The sequence below is a fragment of the Silene latifolia genome, chromosome Y, assembly GCF_048544455.1.
Source record: "Silene latifolia isolate original U9 population chromosome Y, ASM4854445v1, whole genome shotgun sequence".
Lineage (NCBI taxonomy): Eukaryota > Viridiplantae > Streptophyta > Magnoliopsida > Caryophyllales > Caryophyllaceae > Silene > Silene latifolia.
In genome coordinates, this window is record NC_133538.1 from 205702696 (window position 1) to 205728536 (window position 25841).

A 25841-nucleotide genomic window follows, 5' to 3' on the forward strand; every position below is an offset into this window, starting at 1 on the left:
GCGACTATCAAGTCACATTCCAACATCTAATGTAGTCTTTTTATACTAATTTATTAATTAATAATACTAATAATAATAATAATAATAATAATAATAATAATAATAATAATAATAATAATAATCCTAACACTACAACCCAATTACACGGTTCAAAAACCAAAACAAAGAAAAGCAAAGACAAAAAGAGAAAGGGAAAAGGGGAAACACGGGTAAAGACGCAGCCAAGGGTTCTTTGCCGGTCAGCCGGCGGCCGGGGTTGATGCCGGCAGCGAGGCCATTGAAGAAAGAGCAGAAAAAGGATGGGTGTGCGTTATGCCGGCCTGTCGGCAGCCGGGGCACCGGTATAGAGCACAATTTGATTCGAGAATGTTGATTGTGGTGTTGCGTGCCGGTAGGCCGGCTGCCGGTCCCTATACCGGTAGCGAGACCTTCACAAAAAGGAGAACAAAATGGTGTGTTCTGCCGGTTGAGGAGTCGGCTGCCGGTTGACCGGCAGGGCAACAATGGCTTCCAAATTAGCTCAGTTTCGATTCCGAGCACAAAAAATGAAAATGGAGATGTATGGTGATGATGGGTTTCCTTGGTAACATGGAAATGGTGGTGTTGAGGATGTGGGTCAGAGGTGAGGCAGAGATGACGGAGTTGTTGATGGTGATGATGAGCGAATATAGCGGTGATGATATGCAGGGGACGGGTCATGAACAGAGGAGATGCGAAAATGGGGATGGGTTAAATTTGGTGTGTTGGTGATGACATACGAAGGGGATGAAAAATAGTTAAAGGAAATGATGATGATGAATGAATTGCAGGGGAGTGAAAATGGTGATTGTTGGTTTGGGAATGAAATGGTGATGTCGGGTTAATGAAGGATGATGAAAGCAAGTCATTGGTTGAATTTGTCAGCCTTTGACTTTGCTACTTTTGTTTAATACTAGATCTCGCATTGACCCGTCTCGCTCCTTGATTTCCGTTCTCTTTTATTCTAACTCGAATCTCCACTTTATTATACCGTCTCGCCTACAAATTATAATGAAACGATATTAATGTTAATATTAAATAAAAATCCAACTAATTAATAAATATAACCAATACGACTAATTATTATAAATTAGTAATTAATGAGCTTATTAGACAATTAAGCACACAAAATCTAGTCGGAATAAGGTATAAATGCGGGGTAAAATACGACTAAAATGCTACTTATCAACTACGTATACCACCTCCCCTAAAAAGGAAGGGTATTAATAGGGACGTGACTAATGTTTAATAATATACTCCAGTAATTATTGTATAAGACGGTCTTACATTGTAAGACAGTCACGTTATATAAAAAACACTCAATTATTAATTAAATAATGGTAATAAATGAATGTTTTCCTTATACAAAATGATCGTCTTACATATAACACGGTTTTATACACAAGAATTTGTGCTAATAATATGTTTGTATTTTGGGAATGGTCTTGAGTTTTTACTCTTGAAAATTGTAAGGTTACAACTTACAAATGAGTTTTACACTAACCAACTTCAAAGTTGGATCGTCGAGTTGTACCAATTTCGAAGATTGTATATAATCATATTCAAGCTAAGAAAATTAGACGAAGTATATTTTTAGTGTTAAAACTATACACGATATTTTTGGACAAACTCAGAATAAAAAAATTTGCTTGTAACAAATCAAGGACTGTGGAGCAGATTTTTAATATTGTACCTTCATTATTTAGAAATAATAGAAATTCCACGAATGATGCGTCTGCCAGATGCCCAGATGGTATTCACTCCGCATCGAAGTCTCTTGAGTATTTGTGGATAGAAAAGTGTGGAGGTTTACTAGAGCTTCCAAATTGGTTACAATCGTTTGCGTCTCTTTGGAGATTACTCATTAACGATTGCCCGCATTTATCAAAAAGGTGTGCTATAATGTCCGGAGAAGACTACCATTTCATCCAACATGTCCCTGAAATTTGGCTTGATGGTCGTGGTCATATTTTCACTGACCCATAATAATCTACTTGTGTTATCTTCATGTTTTATTTTTTACGACTTGCGACAGCCGACAGTGACGAGTGCTGTTGTAATCTTCAAGTGATATGTGTTTTTATCGTTAATAATTTATTTGTGTATACATTTCTAGATTGGTTTATAGAAAAATGGCATTTTAATTTTACATTTTTATGTCATAATGCAAATAATCAAACAGTACACTAAGACTGAACGAGCAACTGATTTCAAATTTCAAATTTCAAATTTACTGGCATTGCAGAATTGACTGGCTATCGTTAATAATTTATTTGTGTAATTGAAATACTCAAGAGACTTGGATGCGGAGTGAATACCATCTGGCAGACGCATCATTCGTGGAATTTCTATTATTTCTAAATAATAGCCGTTGCACCAAATCAGTTGAAGGCTCCCATATCCCACAAATCAAGGACTCTAAATAATTCCTTCCCATGTTTAATATTGTACATATTATTTTCCTTATTTACTTGATTCTTTGCTTGTATATAAAAGGCATAACCTAGCATGTAAATGATACAAGTTAATAAACAATTACAGTGATAATCTTTCCCTCAAATCTCCTCTCTCACGCAGGGGCGAAGCCAGGATTTAATTTCTGGGGTAGCAAAAAAAAATTAAAAAGGAATATGCAGGGGCGAAGCCAGGATTTAATTTCTGGGGTAGCAAAAAAAAATTAAAAAGGAATATGCAGGTAGTGGGATTTGAACCCAGGGCACTAGGTTGGAAACCAAAGCCTTTTACCATTGAACCACAATGTCTAGTATACATTTAATGAGATAACATTTACTTATCAACTATTCAGCAGTATTTGGGGTAGCAAAAATCTGTCTTCTAAACCAATTTTTTAAAGTTTGGGGTAGCGACCGCCACCCCTTGCTACTTGGTGGCTTCGCCCCTGCTCTCACGTTTCTAATATATAACTTGACTTTTAAGGGAAGTTTATAAGACAGAATATTACAAGTGGCCCGTGCATCGCACGGGCATTAAATCTAGTCAATAACTAAAGGAGGCTTTTTTTTTCTAATTATACTATTAGCATTAGAATTAGGAGATAATTAATTATTTATAATTTTTCTATTATAATTAGGAATATAATTTTCCTATTAAGAATGAGAATTAATTAATTATTTTACAATTTTTCGATTAGAAATAGGAAACAAATTAAAAATTTATAAGGCTTTTTTCCCTAATTATACTATTAGAATTAGGAGATAATAATTATTTAAAAGTTTTCTATTATAATTAGGAATATGATTTTCCTATTAGAAATGAGAATTAATTATTTATTTTACAATTAATTATTAGAAACAGAAAATAGATTAATTATCTACAATTTATTAATATTAAAAAATTACTCATTAGTATTTGTTCACTTTTTATTAAATTAGAAGAAAAAAAACTCTTTGATATATTTATAATATCCAATTTTATAACAACTTCCGATTAAAAAAATGAGGTATTATGAGACTAAAATGCCCTAGGCCGAACTGGGTTGTGACAAATGTGCATGCATAATACGTACTACATGGAATTTACTCATGTAAAGAGTAAAATGAACTCTGAAATATGCCCCTACATCTTTTGTTATTGCTAATATCATATTTAATTATACATAATACGAAATTTATTTGTCAAATGTCATATGTATTTCTCCTACTAATTTTAAAGTTACTTCCCTCACAATACACTTCAACTTCTATTGATAATTTAGTATATATTATTTACATTCATTTGTCATAATATAAAAGTATATTAATCGAAATTTAAATAAAATATTCACAAATTATTGATAAGTACAAAGTTTGATATCTATTTTCAAGGAGTACTAAAAGATAAAGAAAGTTGCTGCTAATTAATTTGCGAATCGAAATATCATATTATGACAAATGAGTAAATGTTTTGAAAAACTTTATTGTGCGATTGTTTTACAATTTAAAGTAAAAAATGGTACTACGAGTAATAAAATATATTTGAATGAGACTTGAAGGTAAATTAGATACACTTATTATAGAAATATGTAAAAGGTTAAGATTCAATTCAAGCAACGATCAACATTAAAAAAAAGTCATGAAAAACACATAAAAGGGTAAAAGTAATCTTTTCCTAACATAATGAAGATCGTCTCTCTCAAGCTTTTCTTCTAACAAATTTACATGCATAAAAACGGTACTACTCAATTATATGGAGCAAACTAATTATTGTTGATACTATATATTTTCTTTTGTGTAAATTGAGCACATCATCACTATAATTTAGGGAGAGATACGAATTGGGGAAAGGTGAGACATATTCGTCATGCATAATACGATGCTTTAACCACCTTTAGGCAAAAATATAAATTAAAAATAAATGAAAAAATTTAAATCTAAAAGGGGGTCACGTAGTTGCCAACTCTTCTATAACTCCTACCGCATTAATATTCTCATGAAGTTTATGACATTTATTTCATATTAATAAAAAAATGATTATACTGCTTCGTACAATTTGTGATTTATAACTTTTAGCTAATTTATTTGAACTTGCTTAAATGAGTATATTTTAAGTGAAGAATATTAATTATAAATATGATAAAGATAAAGTTTGATCTTTACTTTCCTCAGAGATTAAAAAACTCAATTTTTTATTTTCTTACAATATACTCCCTTCTATTCCGAATAACTGTCTCATTTGGATAATGGCATGAAAATTAAGGAATGGAGTTAAAATAATGAAAAGTATTGTATAGGGGTAAGAATATAAGAGTTAAATAATGAAAAGTATTGAATATGATGGTTTAGGGGTGGTATGGGTTGTATATAAAGAAAATAGCAAAGGATAGAAACGTCATTAATCATGTCCAAATATGGTAAATGGGACAATTATGTGAATAGACAGAAATGGCAAATGAGACAGTTATTCAGAATAGGAGGGAGTACTAATTAAAGGTCATAATGTAAAATATGAAATCACACCACAATCTACTATTTCAATATGTCGATGTTCAACATTCAAAATAGCACATTTGTTATTTAAATAGTGTAAAAACTCTCAAAATGCTAAAAAAAATGCTCAATTTGTCGTTATCAAACAAAACCAAAGTTTCTGCATTTTTTTTTTGTCATGTTCAACTTAATCTTTACGGGATGTAAAAATGATGAAGTTCAGAAAGTAGCGGTTAGTTTTCTGTTAGTTAGATGGACTTTTCAAGAGAGAGATAAAAGCTTTGCATTTTAGACCGTTTTATGTGTGAACCGAAGAGATTAAGTAGTGGGATAAAGGTTGTTTCGAGTGGGAATGAGGTTGATTGCGATGATTTGGTTGACTAAAGTTTTTCCTTACTAGATCTAGAAAGGGATAATAATTATGAGATAAGAAAATTTGAAGAAAAAAGGACAATAAAAATGAGATGGAGGTAGTAAGATTTATTTATGCAAAATGAAATAAATAGCAAAGTTTGTGTATATATATAATATTCAAACTTATTCAGTTTACAAACATAGTACCCAAACACTTTGTTTGAGTTTCTAGAATGGATTGTAGGGGAGGAGCCGAGAAAAAGACTAGGAAGGGAAAGGGAGAGAGATAAGAGAGAAGATTGCTTCTTAAACTTTTCTTTGTTGAAGGAGAAATAAATTGTCTTCGATAAGGGAGACGAGGATCCATATCATCTGGAGTAAATATTGGTGTTTCATGGAGGTGAATGTGATTTATGACTTCTTAGATGTAAAACGTGGCAGAAAGGTAGTGATAGTGATAGTGGATTGGAGATTGTTTCAAATAGTAAGAACTAATCACAATGGTTGATGTTTTATTTTGCGGGTAAATTAGTGGGGTGGAGGGGTGCATTTGTGGAGGGTGATGAGTTTAACGAGGATAGTACTGATAATAAATAAGGTTATTTTATCAGGAAAATATTGCTTGCATTAAAACACATAGGTAACATGAATAATAACAAGAATCCTCAAAAGATCATACTGATAAACTTAATCTTGACCCATCAATCCAAATTAAAGTAAAATCTTAATTCTAACAATATTGTCGAGAGCAAAGGTTAGTTTACATTGGATTGTGGATTTTTCTAAAAGTAGGGGTTTAGTTTTTCACTTAATTGGATAAATTTGAGAGTAATTGTGAAGACAAGGATCGATCTTTCAAGGGATGAGATTGTTTTAGATTATTTGTGTGAATATGGAATAAAAATAGGGGTCTACGTGAAGGATTTTGTTTCAAATGAGAAGATAGGGGCAAGACTATTGTTATAGGGAGGTGTCATAAGCAACACTAGCCATGTAGTATTGCGTTAGAATTTGGTTCACATTCAAAGGTACGTCTATAGTTTGACCAGGAGATATAAAATTTAGTTACCTGTAAATGTTTTTACGTAACTAACATTTGACCCAACAACGATTAAATTATGGTTGTTATTCTAAGGAAGGAGATTCGTTGCATCATTGAGTTTATTATGCAAAGCAGATATTATTGTTTTCCTTGACCGATTGAAAAACAAACAGTTATTAATGAACATAATCTAAAAAATCTTAGTCCCAAGTATCATATATATATATATATATATATATAAACTTCATATTGGTTTTATTTTTCTAAAAAAACAACATTGTCGAGAGTAAGGGTTAGTTTCCATTGGATGGTGGATTTTTCTAGAAGTAGGGGTTTAGTTTTTCACTTGGTTGTCATAAGCAGTCTTAGCCATGTAGTATTGCGTCGAAATTTGGTTCACATTTAAACGTACTTCTATAGTTTGACCGGGAGATATAATATTCTAACTACCTCTAAATGTTTTTACATAATTACAATTTGATCCAGCAATGATTAAATTATGGTTGTATTCGAAATAAGGAGATTTTTTGCATCATTGAGTTGATTATGCAGAGTAGATATTATTGTTTTCCTTGACCAATTGAAAAACAAACGGGTATTTATGAACAAATTCTAAAAACTATCAGTCCAAGTATCATATATATAAACTTAGACATGAACGATTTACTATATATCTATATTCCATTTTATTGTGAAATATATCACACGTTATTTTAATATCCGTGCAACGCACGGGCAAGAAAACTAGTTAACAATCATAGCTAGCTATTTTATCATATATTATAACCATTTTTAATTGATATAGGAAAAAAACGAAGTTGCTTCATACATAATACTCCAATACTATATTTTTTTTGGTGTATACCATCCGACTACATAAATACCATACTAACGCCCAATAATAAATGCAAAAATATAGTTTTTTCTAGTCGTTCTAGAGAATTGAAAATATGGAATAAAAACAGAGTTGATTCGCAACAACGCCTCTCTTTATTATGGTGACATTGACGTTATATTTCTAACTTATAAATAAATGATTTTAGGGGTCGTTTGGTTCGCTGCTCAGAAATTGAATAAGAAACCATATAAGGGGGTGTTTGGTTGGAGCATTTGGAATGGATTGGAATGGATTTCATCCATTCCAATGTTTGGTTGGCCCCTTTTGGAATGGAGTTAGAAACCCAGGGGGTTCTAATTCCACCCCAACCCCCTAGAATCTCATACCTTAGTTTCACCCCATGATTCTAAATCCACCCCCCCCCACAAACCCTAGAATATTAGAAAACAAAAAATAAAATAAAAATTCAACATTACATTTTACCAAATCCATCTCTACCATCTTCTATTCTTGATTTCTTTTCTCGTGTTTTTCATTGTCAATACTTTTCTACCTTTTTTTATTCTCTGTTTTTCAATACGAAAGTGCGATTAGTGTGACTAATTGCAATGTTATCCCATTATTATAAATTTAGTATGGGGTTCTAGTTCCATACCTTTCAAACTGGTTTGGTTCATTCGAAATAAAGTAAAGGGTTGTAATTGAGTTAGAATCCATTCAGTAAGTGGATTATACATCTGATGTATTACTACCAATCCATAGTCTCTGAGCATTATAATAAAAAATTTGAGTTTTGTTTTAAAAAAATTAAGTTTTATTATAAATTTTTTGAATTTATTTACTTAAACATTATGCTCTAAAAAATTGCAATAATACTCAAAAACATTACATATAAGTTTAGTAAAATTTGAGTTTTGACGAAAAAAAATAAAATCTAACTTATAAATTTTAATGAGCTAAAAAAAACATACAAATACTCAAAAATAAATAAAGTTTATGGAAATAAGCTCAAAAATACGAGATTACAAGGGGTTGTTGGAATGGAGTTTGAATCCATGGAAATGAGGTGGGTGTGACATTACAAGGGATTGGAATGGAGTTAGAATCAATTGGGTATCTAACTCCATTCCAAAATGCTCCAACCAAATATTAGAATGGATCAATCCATTCAAATCCATTTCAATGATGCCAACCACACCCCCCTCCTATTTGTGTTATATTTGTACCTTTGTGTGACGATAAAAAAGGATTAAGTACCGATTAACCATGAATTTTGGTCAACTGTTATTTATAACAAGAAAAAAAGAGTTATGATGGGACCAGGTTTATAAAAAACAAACAAAAAAAGAGGCGATAAATTTATAAAATTTTACGCTTCATCAACTTTTGCTTTCCGATCCAGGAGTAAAATTAATCAGATTAATACAATTTAGAAGCGTGCACTCAACTAAATTGGTGTTACAGTTATATTGCTATGGGGACAGATTCTCACATGTAAATTATCTAGCCTATTCGCTACATCATCACAATACTACCATGGATTCCCTAGTCCTAACATAGAAAGAATTAGCTACTCGTGTTATTAATGGTGTCAACAATAATAATGATAAGCATGCTAATAAAAGGCATAATGAAACGATAACAAGCAAGCATAAACGAGGCCAGGGCAAGAGTAATAAAGGGAAAACAAGAATTAAAACAAACAAGTATTAAGATTAAAAGTAGAATGATTACGGTCTTAGAGAATCCGGCGTAAAGAACAATCCAAAAAGCTAAGCAAAGGTTTTAGAGATTAAGCAGTGAAAAGAAAGAGAGTAATTAAGAGATTCAGAAGTTTAAGAAGTAGTAAGTATATGAAAGATGATCAATGACCTAATTACGACTTCCTTATATAGGGAAGCGTAATACTTAACAAAATAAAACAACACGGGCTTAGTAAACCCGCGTACAAAAGCAATCCCCTCGATCGAGTGATTTCAGACCACTCGATCGAGGTCTTCTCCAGCATATGTACTCGATCGAGCAAATAAAGCTCTCGATCGAGGAACTCCAATAATCACCATTTCGATCGAGCAGACAGAATCACTCGATCGAACCTCGTGTCAGCCAAACCACTCAATCGACCATCAATTCTCCTCGATCGAGTGCTTTTCCATCAAATAGCCTCTAACTCGTCTTTGACAGCTCCCTTGACCTTCCTTCACACACTCCAAGGCATGTCTCTTGCTCTAATAACTCCCGTCTCCTAGTAATGCATGCTAAATAGGATGAATAGGGCACGGTTTCACCACTTCAGGTTAATTTCTGCAAATTAGACAAAATAAACCAAAGTAGCCAATTCGGGGTATTTTGCAATACATAACGGTACAAAAAGGCATAGAAATACGTGCAACAAAAAGCTAAAAAGACTATATAAATTGCATGTATCACCACACACGGTCGGTGCATTCGAGAATAGGGTTATGACATCTTTTATTAGTCCAAGTGAATTTCGGGCCAGAAAACCCAAGATCGATCAGGTTGTAGGAGTCCATGGAAGTTTTAATTAAATTAACTCTGTTCCATTTAATACTATTACCACCAAATTTCTCGCAAGAGTCAGTGACTTTGTTAAGGTCGTCAATGCAAACCCAAGGAATATTGAGGTTCTGGGAGAGGGCATTGAGATCGGACCAATGATTGACACGGTGTCTAAATTTAGGGCTAGCATAAATAGTAGATAAAAGAAAAACAAAGTTGTTAAGAGTCACCAGAGCCACCACATTGATCATCTGGGCACTTTTTTCAACAAGTGTAATGGCAACATCCTTAGCATTCCAAAGGATGATGATACCACCCGTGAAGCCAGCAGGGTCCAGGATTTCCCACGAGTCGAAAGGGAGCTTCTGCACGATAGTCACGGAGTTAGGGGAGTTGACACGGGTTTCAGAAAGGATGACAATATGAGGTTTATGGGCATTAATGAGGTAGGATAGATGAGTAGTAAAGGATGGTCGAGAAATTCCACGATAATTCAAAAATAAAATATTCATGTTTGTAGGGAGGAAGGGAAGTTAGCCTCATTCAGACGATTTTGATTTACTGCGCCCTCCACTACACATGGGTTTTTGATCGGGGGGGGGGGGCTTGAATGCAGAGTCGACTGAGTCTACCATAAGAAGGAGCAACTCTCTCTAGTCCCAGTCCAGAGCTGCCCAGCTGAGCCAAAGGTCCATTTTTGTCATTGGGACCGAGGACCTGAAAATATATACTGTGTTGGAGAATTTGGTCACCAGAAGTTCCCTCTCCACTAAGGTCAATAATAAACCGTCTTCAATCGAGGCAAGATGGGAGTAGGGTGCACAAAAAATTCCAGTGCCGCTGGGACAACCAGGGTTAGAGTCGGGTGGTCCTTGCACTGAACGAACCAGAGAAGGAAGCAGCGAAGAACGGGTGGTAGAGATTTGAGGTATGACAGGTCGGAGAGATGTGCTGGTGCAATGAAACGATAAGGGAGTCGGGTGGTTAAAAGGCTTAGGTTGAGGCAATGTCGAGGAGGGGAATAGGGGTTGGCAAGGAGATATCTGAGGGTTGGGGCGACTGCTTGTAGTGAGACGAGGTGAGGTTCGAAGATAAAGATGGTTTGGTTGATTGGAACTTTCGGATGGGTGAGTGGTGGGGGTTGGGAGAAGGCCTTTATAGGTGCCTCTGGGTGGAGGAGGAGTACGGTCAGGGAAGTGGGGAAAATCTGATCGCTGCTGTCTTGGTGGAAGAGAAGTTGGGGCGGGCGGTAGGATGAGGCAGCGTAAGAGGACAGGGTCTGGTGTCGTCATGGTGGTTTTTTTTCTTTTTGCAGGGAGTTTTTGTTTAGTTTGGTAATGTGGGAGAGGAGATACTTAATGGTAAAGTCAGCAGGGAAGGAAAAGTGGGGTTGATAAAGAAAGGGGTTAAGGGAAAGAGGTTAAAAAAAAAGCTGAAGTTTGTCAGAGGAGAGAGGGGAAGGGATATTTGACTTCCTTGCTAGAGGGATGAGGTCTTTTTTTGAGGGAGTGAGAGCTTGAAATGGATGGATTGCGGTTTTCAGAGTAAATAAAGGTAACTTACTTTTCTCCGTAAAGGGAATGATAGTCCAAATGTTATCATGTGAGCAATTTGGAGTTTCTTGTGATTGACAACTCAGGCTAAAGTCAGTGTCATCAACGGAGCATTGTCTTGGACTCGGCGCAACCGGAGCATTCTCTTTGACCGCACACGACCCGCTGCACCTACTCTAACATTTAAAGCAGAAAACTTATTTATCGGCCAATTTTACTTCTTGACAGAAAGACCCAATCCACACTTTGCTTGGTGGTGATCTTGACTGATCAAGATGGACAGAAATCCTGGCAAATCTTGCATTGTTGTTGTTTAACCCATTAGAGTCAAATTTAATAAAACGACCAAGGGAGTTTCCAATTACTTGGAGGATATCGGATCGGTGGTACTCAACAGGTAATTCTGGGAGAATAAGCCAAGTTGGGACGAAATTTATGGTTTCCATGGAGGGTTGGAAATTGGGGCTCCAAGCTTTAATGTGCAGGTAGTGTCCAAGAACGAACCACGGTCCATTATTTTTGATGTTAAGAAGATCGGGGGTGATTGATTTTGCAGGAATAAAACCCCTTTCCTAAACCAATTAATTTGATCGGATTTCGATAAGTCCAAAGGGAGTGAAGGGAGGAAGTAAGGTGGTTTGAATCAATTGATTTGCCAGTGAGTTTGATGATGAGTGTGTTTTCCCAGGTTGTTTTGATCGAGTTTAGGACCATTGGCGGTAGAATGACGTTGGGTTAAGTCGAGATTGGGGAAAAAGGAGGCGGGTTAGGATTTGATGTGGAAGTGGTATTATTATGTCGTTGATGGGCTCCCGGGTCAAGGATCGAGCTGGTGAGGGCAGAACGGTAGGTGGCCGTTGTAAGATGGGGTGAAATTTTGGGTGTGAAAGAGGTTGGTGGAGAAGGGGGTGAAGTGGGCGGTTGTTGGTTGGGGTGACGATCGTGCGACAGCTTCATCGGACTCGTGGTGGTAGTCGGAGTGCTAAGGATGGAACCAAGGGGGGTTGGCGGCAAATGATGTGGTGGTTTAGGGAGGCGGTGTTTGGTTTTGTGTGTTATCATTTGTTTTTGTCTTTCTCTCTCTCTCTCTCTACATTTTAGATATTCCTATTGCATATTTGTTAGGATATATTATTTAGAACTTAGTTTCATATCATATGCATGCACATATTTCATAATATAATTTTGAATGGATAATGTTGAAAGGAGAAATATATTACAATCTACTCCTTTTGAGGATAACTCCCTGTAGGAGCCTCTTATAAATGATCATCAATTGTTAATGGTTGATCAATTGAGTTATTAAAAACTTTTGATGAAATAATATAAACCTCTACAATACGATTGAAAGAAATCGTGATTAGTTCCAAAATGGAACATCAAAACTCCTATAGAGTTTATTTGAAAAGTTATTGTCTCAACTTGAAGTTTGAGCATATTGGAAATTAGATTTGAATGAGCTTTTTGCTAAACATGTGAAATAAGTTTATGGTCCAAAGTTACCATAACGACTAGAATAATTAGTGAAAATCTACGATGAAAAATGTCAATCCATACATATATGGTTTAGCAAAGAAAATCGTTCAAAGGTATTGGATAATTATTCAATAATTACCAGATTGATTTTTCTCAAGACAAGGATTAAGGAATGACGGTTAAACTCTTTTTCCCTTCGACTAGGTTTTTTTTGTCCAAATGGGTTTTTCCTAGCAAGGTTTTTAACGAGGTAGCACTATAAGCGCATTATTACGCTATAGTCATGTCATTATGATTGATTGAGATGAAAAATTGTTATAGACATATAATGTTATGTCGTTTATTGAGGAGAAACTATATTACTATTGCGGAAGTATTAATTGAAATGAAAATCCAAAAGTTATTATAACATGATTATAACGAGACTATGAGTTCTCAAAGGAATATGATATTGAAGTTGTCATGGATTTTTATTGATTGAAGATTCAAGTTTATTAACCACAATGGGTACTAGTGTACTACTTCAACGATCGGGAAGTTATGTCAAATCCTGGATCATTTCAAGATTTATCAAGTTATGTAATCATCAGGGGAGTAGCACGCGCTATACTCTTTTTCCTTAACCATGGTTTTGTCCCACTGGGTTTTCTATGGAAAGGTTTTAACGAGGCAGCTTGTTATGCGTGTTTGAAGATTAGTGTACTCTTTTTCTTCACTAGTGTTTTTCCCACGGGGTTTTTTCGAGGAAGGTTTTTAACGAGGCATCTTCTTCAGTGGTGAACATACAAGGGGAGTGTTATGAAATATTATGGTATAATATTATATGGATGTCCATATCTTAGAATATTCTAGGGTATATTATATTATGGAAACTCTACCTTTATTGTACATGTATATATAGCCCTCATAATGAAATAATATACAGTTCTGTCTGTCTCGATATTCTCTCTAACCTTTCTCTCTACAATTCTCTCTCTCATCTTTATTTCACAAGAAAGTGGTGTTTATGTAAACTTCTTTTTCTATTGTTTTTGGCTCTTATAGCTACTTTGTTTTCCTTTTCTTGTAAAAAATTTAAGGAAACTGTGTTTATGTAAACTTCTTATTATTTTTGGGGTAAAAGTAATTTATGTTATACACCATTTATTCTGTATATAAGCAAAAGAAAGAGGCGAAAATTAGGTTAAGAACACACTCAATAACGCTTAAGTCCTGAAAGCTTGAAATTTGTTTAGGCCTTAGACAATGGAGATTGGCGTTAAACTTAGTAATCATAGCGTAGATAGGTTGAGTTCCCTCTTCAACGACGTTCTTATCGAAATCATCTCCTTCCTTCCTCTCCGATTTGCCATCGTTACGGGGTCATTATCCCGTCGATGGTGTGGTCTTTGGACTAAAGTAACCTCTATAAATATAAAACTTCCTGATTTCAATCATTTTCATGACTTCATGTCACATATTACCTCACCATCAATCTACCTAAAGAATTTGACAAACGTTTTTGTGAGAATAATTTTTTATGTGTCGTTGCTCAACTGATGTCCCCAAATATATATACAACCTATGAGATAAGTACTAGGTTACATATTTGATATGCTATTCCTAATTTACAGGATCCACATTCCTAATTGTATGCTAACAAAAGATATGTGCATATTTTGTGCTACGAATAACAGAAACACAATATTCGGAGAATATTGCCTCCAACACCCCTCCCCCCCCCCAAGTTGGAGCATGGGAGTCGGAAATGCCCAACTTGTCGAGTAAAACGTGAAACTGCGGTCAACCCAAGGCCATGGTTAAGATATCAGCCAATTGAGATTGTGTATGAACATAGCACGGTAAGACCACACCATTCCGAATATGAGTACGAATAAAATGACAATCAATCTCAATGTGTTTTGTACGTTCGTGATAGACCGGATTGTTGTCTATATGCATAGCACTTTGATTATCGCAATGTAACCGCACCGGCTCATGGAAATTAATACCAATTCCGCCCAGCAATCCCGTCAGCCATAATATTTCACAGTCGCAGCGGTCATAGCTTGATATTCGACCCCGTAGAAGATAAAGAGACCGTGGCTTGCTTTTTCGTTTTCCAGGAAATAGATGACCCACCGAAACAAACGAAATAGGCAGTGATGGGCCGTCGAGTTATCGGACAACTAGCGTATGCAGCATCACAATAAGCTTCAAGCTTGAGTACCGAATTAGCACGAAAAATGATACCTTGACCCGGATGACTTTTCAAATAACGGACAACCCGCAAAGCCGCTTCCCATTGAACATAAGTCGGCTTTGCATGAATTGTGAAAGTATATGGACCGAGTAAGATATATCGGGTTGTGTAAGAGTCAAGTAAATGAGCTTACCAACCAACCGTCTATAACGGGCGCCATCATCGAGGGGTGCATCCTTAGCAAGAGCCAATTGGTGCTTTTCGTCCATTGGAACACTAGCGGATTTACAACCACTAAGGCATGTCTCGGAAAGCAAATCAAGAGTATATTTTCGTTGACAAACAAAGAGGCCCTTCGAACTAGACGCAACCTCAAGACCCAAGAAGTACTTTACCCTCAAACCCTTTACTAAAGCCAGGCGGCATTCGCATATACACTTCTTCCGACAAGTCACCGTGAAGAAATGCATTATGCACATCCATTTGATGGAGTTCCCACTTCTTAATTGTAACAACGGCTAGAAAAGTGCGTACAGTGACCATCTTAACAGTCGGAGCAAACGTCTCAGTAAAATCAATACCTGCTTCTTGGTGATTACCCAATACCACTGATGGTATCAAGCTATACCTCGCAAGTGCACGATTTTATCGTTGTACACTATTAAGGGTCGATCCCACAAGGAGCTAGGAAGATTACTAATCGTTTTAACTCTATGGTTTAGCTAAGTCGACAATAATGGGAGAAGGTTATACTAGAACTACCAACAACAAGGTAAAATAACTAAATAAAGAAATAGGAGAAAAAGCAAGATAGAATAAATAGATGTAAATCAAATGATTAAAAACCTAAGACTCGGTTCTTCCCAAACAATTCGTAATTCCACACAATCAAATCTCTTGGCTAATCACAAGGGTAGTTAGGTGAGGAGGTGACGACTCTAATTCGCCTAAGACCCCCCTCTCGGGTTCGAAATAGGACACTAGTACTACCCACCAACCCCCCTCTCGGGTTCGAAGGTCGGAATCCCTAACTCAATACCCAACTACCCCAAAAACATGCATTTTCCCAAGGTAGTCCGATTATTTGCTAAGGTCATTAAGCCCCATCAATTCCCGGGTCATCCCACTCCCTCTCTCGAGGGTCGATTTCAAACGCTAGATTAGAGGTGTCCTACCCCGGTTCTCCCTTTCGGTCTCAACCAAGGTTAACAATAGGGTCAAGTCTCGGGTATCCAAATCATAACCTAACCAACTCTCGTTGGTGGTCAAGGGTCGTAAGTCAACACTACCCAAAAGACAACCCATAAACCATGTCATTCCTCTAAACTACCCTCACCAATTTCCCCAAATAATTAGCCTTTATGAAATTCAATTAGTGAAATTACTCATGTTGGGTCAAACCGAGCCCTAGTGGAAGACTACTCACTAATCATGGTCCTAATTGCAAAATAAACAATAAAGATAGAAACTTTGGTCACAAACATGGTGGGAAGATGGATTTTACTACTAAACATGCAACAATCCAACAATAGTTGTAAAGAAAGATGATTTAATCTAATAACAAGGTTGATTAAACTAAAAGACACAATCTTTAACCAAATCAACTCAAAGATTAAGTCTTTGAGGACAACTATCCAAGGATGAACAAATGAAAGAGAAACAAAAGAAAGAGAAACAAAGGAAAGATGAACAATGATGAAAATAACAACAACAAACAAACAACAACAACAATTTTAACATAAACAATCAACAAACATGAAAGAGGAACAAAATGTAAACAAATGAAAATAGGGAGAGAATTAATACCAACACAATAGCAAAAGAGGAATTTGGATAGAAATAATAAAGAAGGAAATCCTTCAATCTTCTTACAAAACCAAATTCAATTACTAATTAATTGAAGAACTTCTCTAATTAAGGAAATATTAACAAAGAGATTAACAAAGTTTTAAACTTGAAAGGGTAAATATTCTGGATCTAGGGTTGTGTGTACAAAAGGGTTTAAGAGGGGGTATTTATAGGCTTGTACAAGATTAGGAAGAAAAGAGGAAGAAAAGAAAGAAAAGCCCAAATTCTCGTGCTGCTGTGTTTTGCCGGTGCACCGGCTGCCGGTGCTCCTACCGGCAAAACCGCGCAAGGAATTAAAATATCTGACATTTGTGTTTTGCCGGTGGGCCGGCTGCCGGCCTGCCGGCAAAACACCTTCTTCAGGACTTCTTCTTCTTCTTAAGGGTGCGTAATACCGGTTGACTGGCTGCCGGTGCTCCTACCGGCAGCGAGGTCAAGCTTGTTTTTCACCAAATTCTTCAATTAATCCCACTTGCTGTGCTTTACCGGTGGGCCGGTTGCCGGCCTGCCGGCAAAACACAGTCTTCAGCTTTTCTTCAAAAACTTGAGTGATTCTCTGGGGTGTGTTTTGCCGGTGGCTAGACCGGCTGCCGGTCTGCCGGCAAAACACACTCTTCACCCTTTCTTCACCTCTTCTTTATGTAAAGGCAATGGGGTGCCTTTCTTGCCCCAATTTCTCTATACTTGGGTCGTTTCCTACAAAAGGATACACAAGGTAACAAGTATGGTCATTGGGCACAAAATGCAAGGAAAAACACCCGAAACCGACTCGATACGAGTCGGTATGCATAAAAGAAAGAGGGGAATTAGAAGTAAATTAATCGTATATCAACCACAAGCCGTGCCTTATATCGCTCCACAGTGTCGTCTGAATTGTGTTTAATTTTAAACACCCACATACAACCTATGGCCGCTTTCCCGGCTGGTAGATCAGTCACGGTCCAGGTGTTATTTTTCTCAAGAGCGGTGATATCCTCGGTCATGGCCTGCCTCCATCGAGCGTTACCCATGGCGTCTTTAAAAGATTTGGGCTAGACATCTCGAGTTAAGGCTGCAAGAAAATGACGGTGTGGACGCGAAAAATTATCGTAATTCACAAAATGAGTTAAAGGAAAAGCACTACCTGAGACGGAATTGACGGAGGGTGACTCTTCCAAGGACGTGTTAATGCAATCCCAACTAACATAATCTCTATGATTTTTATTGGGAATTTTATCTCGCTTCCCACGCCCAAGAACCTCTACCTCTGCATTCGGATTTGCCCCAACTGTCTCGTTATTCGAATCAGAACCAATACCCGAGTCTGCAGGCCCGTTGCTCTCAGTACCCGAAACAGAACCACGGCTCTCAGTACTCGAAACAGAACCAGTGTTATCGACCCCCTCCTCGACAGCAGCGATGTCAACTCGACCCCCACTGTTCGCATCAGGCCTACTCGCCACACAAGGGTCAGGGTTATCGTCCATTACAGAGTTGTCCAAGTCAGTGGCTATCGTGTTAAGAACACGGTCTGTACCCGTCACAGGAGTTTGCAAAAATGGAAAAATATTTTCAACAAAACTAACATCTCTTGACTGAAAATAAGAGCCCGTCTCAAGATCAAATAGAAGCCAACTCTTTTTGCCAAACGGATATCCAAGAAAAACACATTTCCGTTTACGACTATCGAATTTATCAATTGGATGTAAATTTTTAGCATAAGCTAAGCATCCGAAGACACGGAGTAAATTCAAATTAGCCGGAGTACCAAATAAAAGTTCAAAAGGTGTTTTCCCTTGTAAAATACGAGTTGGTGTCCTATTTATCAAGTGTGCGGCGGTCAAAACACATTCTCCCCAAAAGTCAGTGGGTAAGGAACTTTGAAAACGCAAGGCCCGTGCTACATTAAGAATATGACGGTGCTTGCGCTCAACCCGAGCATTTTGTTGAGGGGTTCTAACCATTGATGTTTCGAAAATCATACCATGTTCACGAAAGTAAGGAATTAAAGGTTTAAATTCCGTCCCATTATCGTTCCTGACTCGTTTAACAGTAGCATTAAATTGGCGAAGAATTAAAGCAAAGAATTCCTTCATAAGTCGAGTCACCTCATCTTTGGTTTTCATTAAAAACACCCAAACGCTACGGGAATAATCGTCAACAAGCGAAAGAAAATAACGCGAACCACACGATTGATTAGCATCATAAGGACCCCAAACATCACAATGTAAAAGATCAAATAATTGTGCTGCTTTAATTGGTACTTAACGGAAAAACGGACCTAGTTTGTTTAGCCCGGAAACAAATGTCACAATGCTTATTATTATCCAAATAATGCTTAAAATTCCTAAAAGACGAAAGACACTCCATTGCCTTTAGAACGGATGACCTAACCGTTTATGCCAAAGAGCGACATTCCCTGCGTCTTCTATTGCATTAACACGCCTTGGTATATCCATTGGCAAATGGTAGAGTCCATCCGTGAGTGCACCCTCACCAATCCTCGTCTTCAAGATAGGGTCCTGAATAACACAAATCGAATTAGTGAACCAAATACACAACTTTTGGGAAACAAGCAATTGGGAAACAGATAATAAGTTGCAAGTAAAATTCGGAACAAAAAGCACGTCGAACAAAACGAGATTATCATTGATTTTTGCATTCCCTCGATGTGTAGCTTTCAATCGAGCACCGTTGGGAAGACCTATTGCAAGCGGAGTAATAGAGACACAATCTTCTAACAGAAAAAAGTTTCCACAAACGTGGGTGGAAGTGCCGGTATCAACGATCCAAGAGACAGCGTGCTTACCATGAAGACGGATGTGGTTTGCATCAATGGCAGGTTCTCCAAACACCGTGTTGGTGTGAGCAGAGGTCGACCCACCCGTGGCTCCACCCGAGACGGCAGCAGAGCGTGGCTCCCGCCCTTCAGGATATCCATATTTCTCCCAACAATTGGGCTCGCTATGGCCCGGTTTCTTACAGTGAGTGCACTTTGGACGTGGCCGCCCCTGCTTCGAACCGGTATTCTGACCACCACCCTGGACTGCACATGCCATGGAGGCAGTACGATCTTGATTCACATTCTGTACTTCCTCCTCTTGCATAATTCGGGAATAAACCGAATCCAGAGATGGTAAAGGGGTAATACCCAAAACATTTGAACGCGTCGTGGCATACACCGGGAGAAGACCCATAAGAAACTGACGAGTCTGTCATGTCTCGCGACGGTCACGCAATTTGACGGAGATGTTGCACTTGCAACCAGAGCAATCACATGTGGGGAGAGCATCGTAGTCATTAACGTCGTCCCACAATTTCTTCAATCGACCGTAAAAATCCATTACAGTCTCGTCAATCTGTTGTTTGCAATCGGAGATCTCCGACTCCAAGTGATAAATCTTGATGCCATTACTGCGGGAAAAGCGATTACGAATGTCATCCCAAAGTTTGACAGCCGTATCTCGGTATGAGATCGATGACCGAACCGTGGAATCAATCGTGTTAAAAATCCACGCTATTACCGTGTAATTGGCTGTAGACCAATCTTCGAGGTCCTCGGAACCAGCCGCTGGTCGCTTGAGTGAACCATCAACAAAACCGAGTTTCCGTTTCTCCCCCAACCCATTGCGAAAACCCTTGGACCATTCCGCGTAATTGGAACCTTTCAACATTACATGAGTAATTTTGGCTGAAACTCCATCGGAATTGGAAAGAGCGTAGACGGGTTTGGTGATATGCGGCGTGGGATTCGGTACAATAGCGCCTAACATTATTAGGGTTCGTAATGTCGAAACCTAACTGATACCATAAAGAATTTGACAAACGTTTTTGTGAGAATAATTTTTTATGTGTCGTTGCTCAACTGATGTCCCCAAATATATATACAACCTATGAGATAAGTACTAGGTTACATATTTGATATGCTATTCCTAATTTACAGGATCCACATTCCTAATTGTATGCTAACAAAAGATATGTGCATATTTTGTGCTACGAATAACCGAATATTGCTTCCAACACTACCGTTTCTTCGTCAAATATGCTGTTGAAGTTGACGACTCAATCTCGCTATCTCTTTTGGATTTTTGGTTTCGACAAGCTTGTGACCGCAACGTCCGTGAACTCAAGTTAGCATGTCTTCTTAGTTTTGAGGGTTCCAGCTACGGTGAGAATATATTGCCAAGTTTTGTTTTACGAACGCAGTCGCTGACGTCAATTGAGTTATACTCCGTATTTAATTTGCAATTGCCTGATGATGGACAAATCAATCTTCCTAATTTGAAGAGATTACGGTTTACACGCTTTCGTGTTGATTTGATGTTGTTGGAAACGTTAATCAAGGCTTGTCCATCTCTCGAAGATTTGTCTTTAATAGACTTCTTGTTTATGTGGACACCAGAACGTGACGACATTAAGGTTTTCAATCAAAAATTACGACGGCTAGTTATTGACGCAGGTTGTATTGAATATAATCATGTTGCAGTTGTGATTAATGCCCCAAAGTTAGAGCAGTTGGTTTGCCATACTGTAAATTCTGTCATCTTTAGTTTCGAAGATAAACCTTCAGCGTTGCGTAAAGTAAAAATCGACTTCAACCATAACCGTGGACTACAAAGCCGGGATGAAAAAAAAGTAATGTCAGAGTTTTATCAGGCAATTAGTAATGTAAGTTCCCTCACACTTGATGATTATGTACTAGATAAGGTGTTGTCGACCGTGTTTTGCAACGTAACTCGATGTACACTAATTATGAAAAAATGGTATAACATCAAGACCGTGGCGTCATTATTAGAGTTGTGTCCTTTGTTAGATGTTCTGACCCTAAAATTCGATTGTGATATACGTATCATGAGAGAGAGGAACCTCGGGAAGCCTAACCGTAAAAGAACCTCACGACGAGTACTCAAGAGACTAGAGATTGAAGCGTACTGTACGACTTATCGCAAGCCTGGAAAATCATTCTTACAACTAGTACAGTACTTGTTAAGTGGTGCCATAGATTTGGAGCACTTCTATTTTAGGGCAGTTGGTCCCAAATTTTTCACAGAGGAAGTTCGAGAAAAGATGGAATCGAATTTGTGCAAGTTAATATGCGAGTGTCCTATGGTATCAACTGGGTGTAAGGTTGAATTTGATGGGATGTTTCACAAATATGTTTCAAGATCGAATCAAGGTTGATCGGAAAGTAATAGATGAAGTAATCTTGGTCGTCAAATTCCTTACGATTTTATGGTATTTAGTACTTCCTCCGTTCCAATCATTAGCTTCTTAATCCAAAGAAAACCTCTTCCATACACAAGTCCGAATACAAATTCCTTAGAACATGTCAAAGCAAATCAGACTCCCATGCCTGGGGTATGGTCATTGTGCCGGCTGGTTGGGACGGAAGGATTAGAATTACGGTTTAACCGTGCCCCATTGAAAGTAACCCTTCGAAAGATCATGAGCTTTTAATATACAGTGAATCCAAGGTCAGTTCATTCTCAATGTTGTTTTCGGGATAATTCCGGCATCATCATGTGTTTTATTTGGTTGATTCTTGGGAGGAATTTAATTAATTATGTTTTAGGTGTTTAATTGCTTGATTAGTGTTGGTTTGGTACTTAATTACTTTATAAGTTTGTAGATGCTACCCAAAACTCTAGACAGGGGCGTCTAAGGACCTGTGCAAGTGTGCAGCCACGAACACGGGAGCCGGGTGTCTGGTTTTGGTCACCAAATTTACAAGTTATTGATGAACTTCAACACAAATTTCGAAGTATATTACACTTGTGCATTGATATTTGAACCCTCATGTTTTCGTGGTGCGGGTTCACACTCCATAGGGCCTCCATTTATTTTAAAACGCCCCCGACTCGAGACTAAATTAATAACCGGAACTCGACTCTTATGGCAAATTTTCTTTTATTTAGTAAAAACAAAAGTAAGTTTATACTAGAATTAATATAGCGCAATTGAACTGAACTGAACATATAGAAACCGAAATTAAGTTCAAAAGAACAGGGTCTTAAGGTAATATTCCTTTGGCATCAAATTATATCATTCAGCCTATATTAAGAGCTAATCCTCCATAATGCATACATAGTATAAATTATGAGTAACTTCACCTTGTAGATAGTACCAATGCAACCTTGACGTATAAATGAACTACGCCAATTAAGTACTCTAACAACGGTTAAATACTCGTACATTTTTGGAGACGATACTATATGAGGTCGCAACTCGCAAACCATTAGAAAAATCATTGTTCATTAGGAATGAAACCTTTCCGAGAAAGAAGGAAATAGATAACTTTGCCATTCGTAGTTGTAACTTTGGGACCATCGTTTCGAGACATGTTGAGAAATCTCCCTTTAAATTCAACATCACAAGTGGAGATCGTTTGATAGCAATAGAGTTCCTCGCATAAATTTAACTCTTGTTCCTGATTACGCATCACATTACTCAACGGCCACTCTCGACAATCATTTACACTAACATTGAAGCGCTCCAAATCGCAAGTGCTTCTTAACAAACCCATTATAAGGTTTGAGAAAGATTTTGCGCGCTTGCAATAACTACTCCTGTTATTTATTTCCACGTTTATCGACTTCATCCTTCTGACTGCTTCTCGAGAGGCGCTTACATTGACATGCTTTCCATATAACAGCTGCTCCTTATCATCATCGACACCGCAAAATTTGAGGGTAAAAAACTCTACTATGGGAAACATGTCCAACACGGACAACATGGTTTTTAAACAGAAGCTCAGTTTCATATTAAAAGTGAGCCGAGTAACATTGCGAAACACCGTAGTAGATAAGGCATCTACTGCAGAAATATCAAGGGTAAAGATTCTTACATTAGAAACCGCCTTATACAATCGAGACAATTTATCTTTATCCAATCGAACGTGGGGGAGATCAGTAATTTCAATTTTCGCTTCGCGGAGCACAATTGGATCATCTTCAAAGGAAAAAGTCATGTATTTTGGAGCGGAAATAGCCAAGTATTCTAAATTTGGAAAGGCCCGTAGATATGGTGAGGCCAACAATTTAAAGTCAATTGTTCGAGTGACGGACAAGCCTTAACTAGTTTTTCAATACATTGATAATTCGGGCCAAAGTGAACGGTTAAGTTCTTCAAATTCGGAAGATTAACGGTATCACAATCCTCAGGGAATCGCCAATCTTTACGAAAATACGAGCCACTTTTGGAGCCCAATTCAATCGACACTAGCGACTGCGTTTGAAAAATAACATTTGGTAATGCATAATTAATATACCAAGATGAAGGATTACACCATGTTACCTTAAGTTGATGGACGTTCCGGTTACAAATGTCGCGAATTATAATATCCATACAAGGCGCCCAAAAGTCTAGATTAAAGTAGGGTTCAACAAATTCGAAACTGAAGCTATGGATTAAAGGGGTGGTAATTTGTCTCATGGTATTATTCAATGTGGTATCGAGATTACGTACTAACTTATAAGTGTCACGGAGGGTGATGTCGATACAGGTTGTGTTGGACCAAAGACCACGCCATCGACGGGATAAATTCCCGGTAGTGATGGCTAATTGGAAAGGAAGAAACGAAATAATTCCGATTAAAATGTCGTCGGGAAGAGAACTAAGCCTGTCGACTCTCATCTTTACCGCTTCACGTTCGACTGCTAAGTCTTCAAGAATTAAGTTCATGATTTTTTTGGGGAATAATTCAAGGATTTTAGTAGGGTTCAAGTTTTAAGCTTTTCTCTTGGCAAGGATTTTCTGACTTTTTTTTTATAGGGAATAGTTTTCCAGGGTGAGATCAAAAATAGAATTTTTAATTTAAAATTCAACTGATGAGAAATATGGGCACAATTAGGAAAGAAGCGCTTCCCTCAAATTAGGAAACTATCTTTTCAACTCCTCTTTTTGTGATCTCTGTGCTAAAATACAAGCTAAACAAATGACCGGAACGGAGAAAGTATTTTTTTAACTCATCATAGAACTCTGAATTAACATACGAAACAACTTGGAATTAGCATATTGATTTGTCGAACATGCTAAAATTCTTAGATATGCTAAAAATTGACCGATATGTCATTTACCAAACACCCCTATGTATTTTTCTAAGGAGAGAGCATCAAATCTTTTATAGTAACATACGGAGTACTAACTAATTCCTTCGGGAGAGCACTGTAGCGAATCAGAGTGTATTTTATACGGAAGCGTAATGAAAAATATTATGTGAAAAGAGTAAGACGATAATAATAAATTGCACTCTTACAATAATTTTATTATCACTCAAATAAATTGGAACTATACCAATTACAAATAAACACTCACACTCTTAACTCACTAATATTTCTACGACTCACAAACTCTCACAAACTCTCTTATTGTTTGTTTTGTTTTTGTGTGTTCTGAGTACATTGCTCAAACAAAGAGCTTGCTATTTATACTAGCAAATACACTATTGAAATAATGGCTTGATTGGCTTCTACACACAAAGTCTTACACACATGTGTAAAATAAGTAAGGTAGGTGAATGCTATTCACTTCTTTGACTTAGTTACCATGCATTGCTGCTACTTTGTTTTCTTACTTGCTAAGGACGGTGGAACTAAGATAGAGTAGTAGGAGTTGATTAGTTTAACACTCCCCCTCAACGACTACTCTCATATTAGAGTTAGTCGAGAAATCATACCAAGTTGCATTCGGAACTTCTCAAACTTTGGTCCACATAGACCCTTGGTAAAGATATCTGCCACTTGATCATCGGTCTTGACATAGTCCAGATAAATCTCACCTTTTAGAACCTTCTCTCGTACAAAATGGTAATGTACTTCAACATGTTTTGTTCTAGCATGAAAAACTGGATTTTCTGCTAATCTCATTGCTGACATGTTGTCACAATAAACCTTCACTCCAGAATCAACTGATTGATATAGATCCTTCAAGAGTTGTGTCAGCCACACACACTCTTGTGCTGCCATCGCTGCTGCTCTATACTCTGCCTCTGTACTCGACAATGATACAGTAGGTTGCCTCTTACTACACCACGAAACAGCACCGGAACCAAGACTAAACGCATACCCGGTAGTTGATCGACGTGTGTCGTGATCACCGGCATAATCAG

At 37.3% G+C, this 25841-nt stretch overlaps 2 protein-coding genes across 2 annotated transcripts; one reads left to right on the top strand and one right to left on the bottom strand.

Annotated features, from left to right (window-relative positions):
• Window positions 1–19950: 19950 nt before the first annotated feature.
• Window positions 19951–20508, bottom strand: LOC141629931 (uncharacterized). Its single transcript, XM_074442843.1, has one exon. The coding sequence runs from the start codon at window positions 20506–20508 to the stop codon at window positions 19951–19953; it is 558 nt and encodes a 185-aa protein (XP_074298944.1).
• Window positions 20509–21055: 547 nt separating this feature from the next.
• Window positions 21056–21916, top strand: LOC141629932 (putative F-box/FBD/LRR-repeat protein At1g78760). The gene has a single exon (XM_074442844.1). The coding sequence runs from the start codon at window positions 21056–21058 to the stop codon at window positions 21914–21916; it is 861 nt and encodes a 286-aa protein (XP_074298945.1).
• The last annotated feature ends 3925 nt before the right edge of the window (window positions 21917–25841 follow it).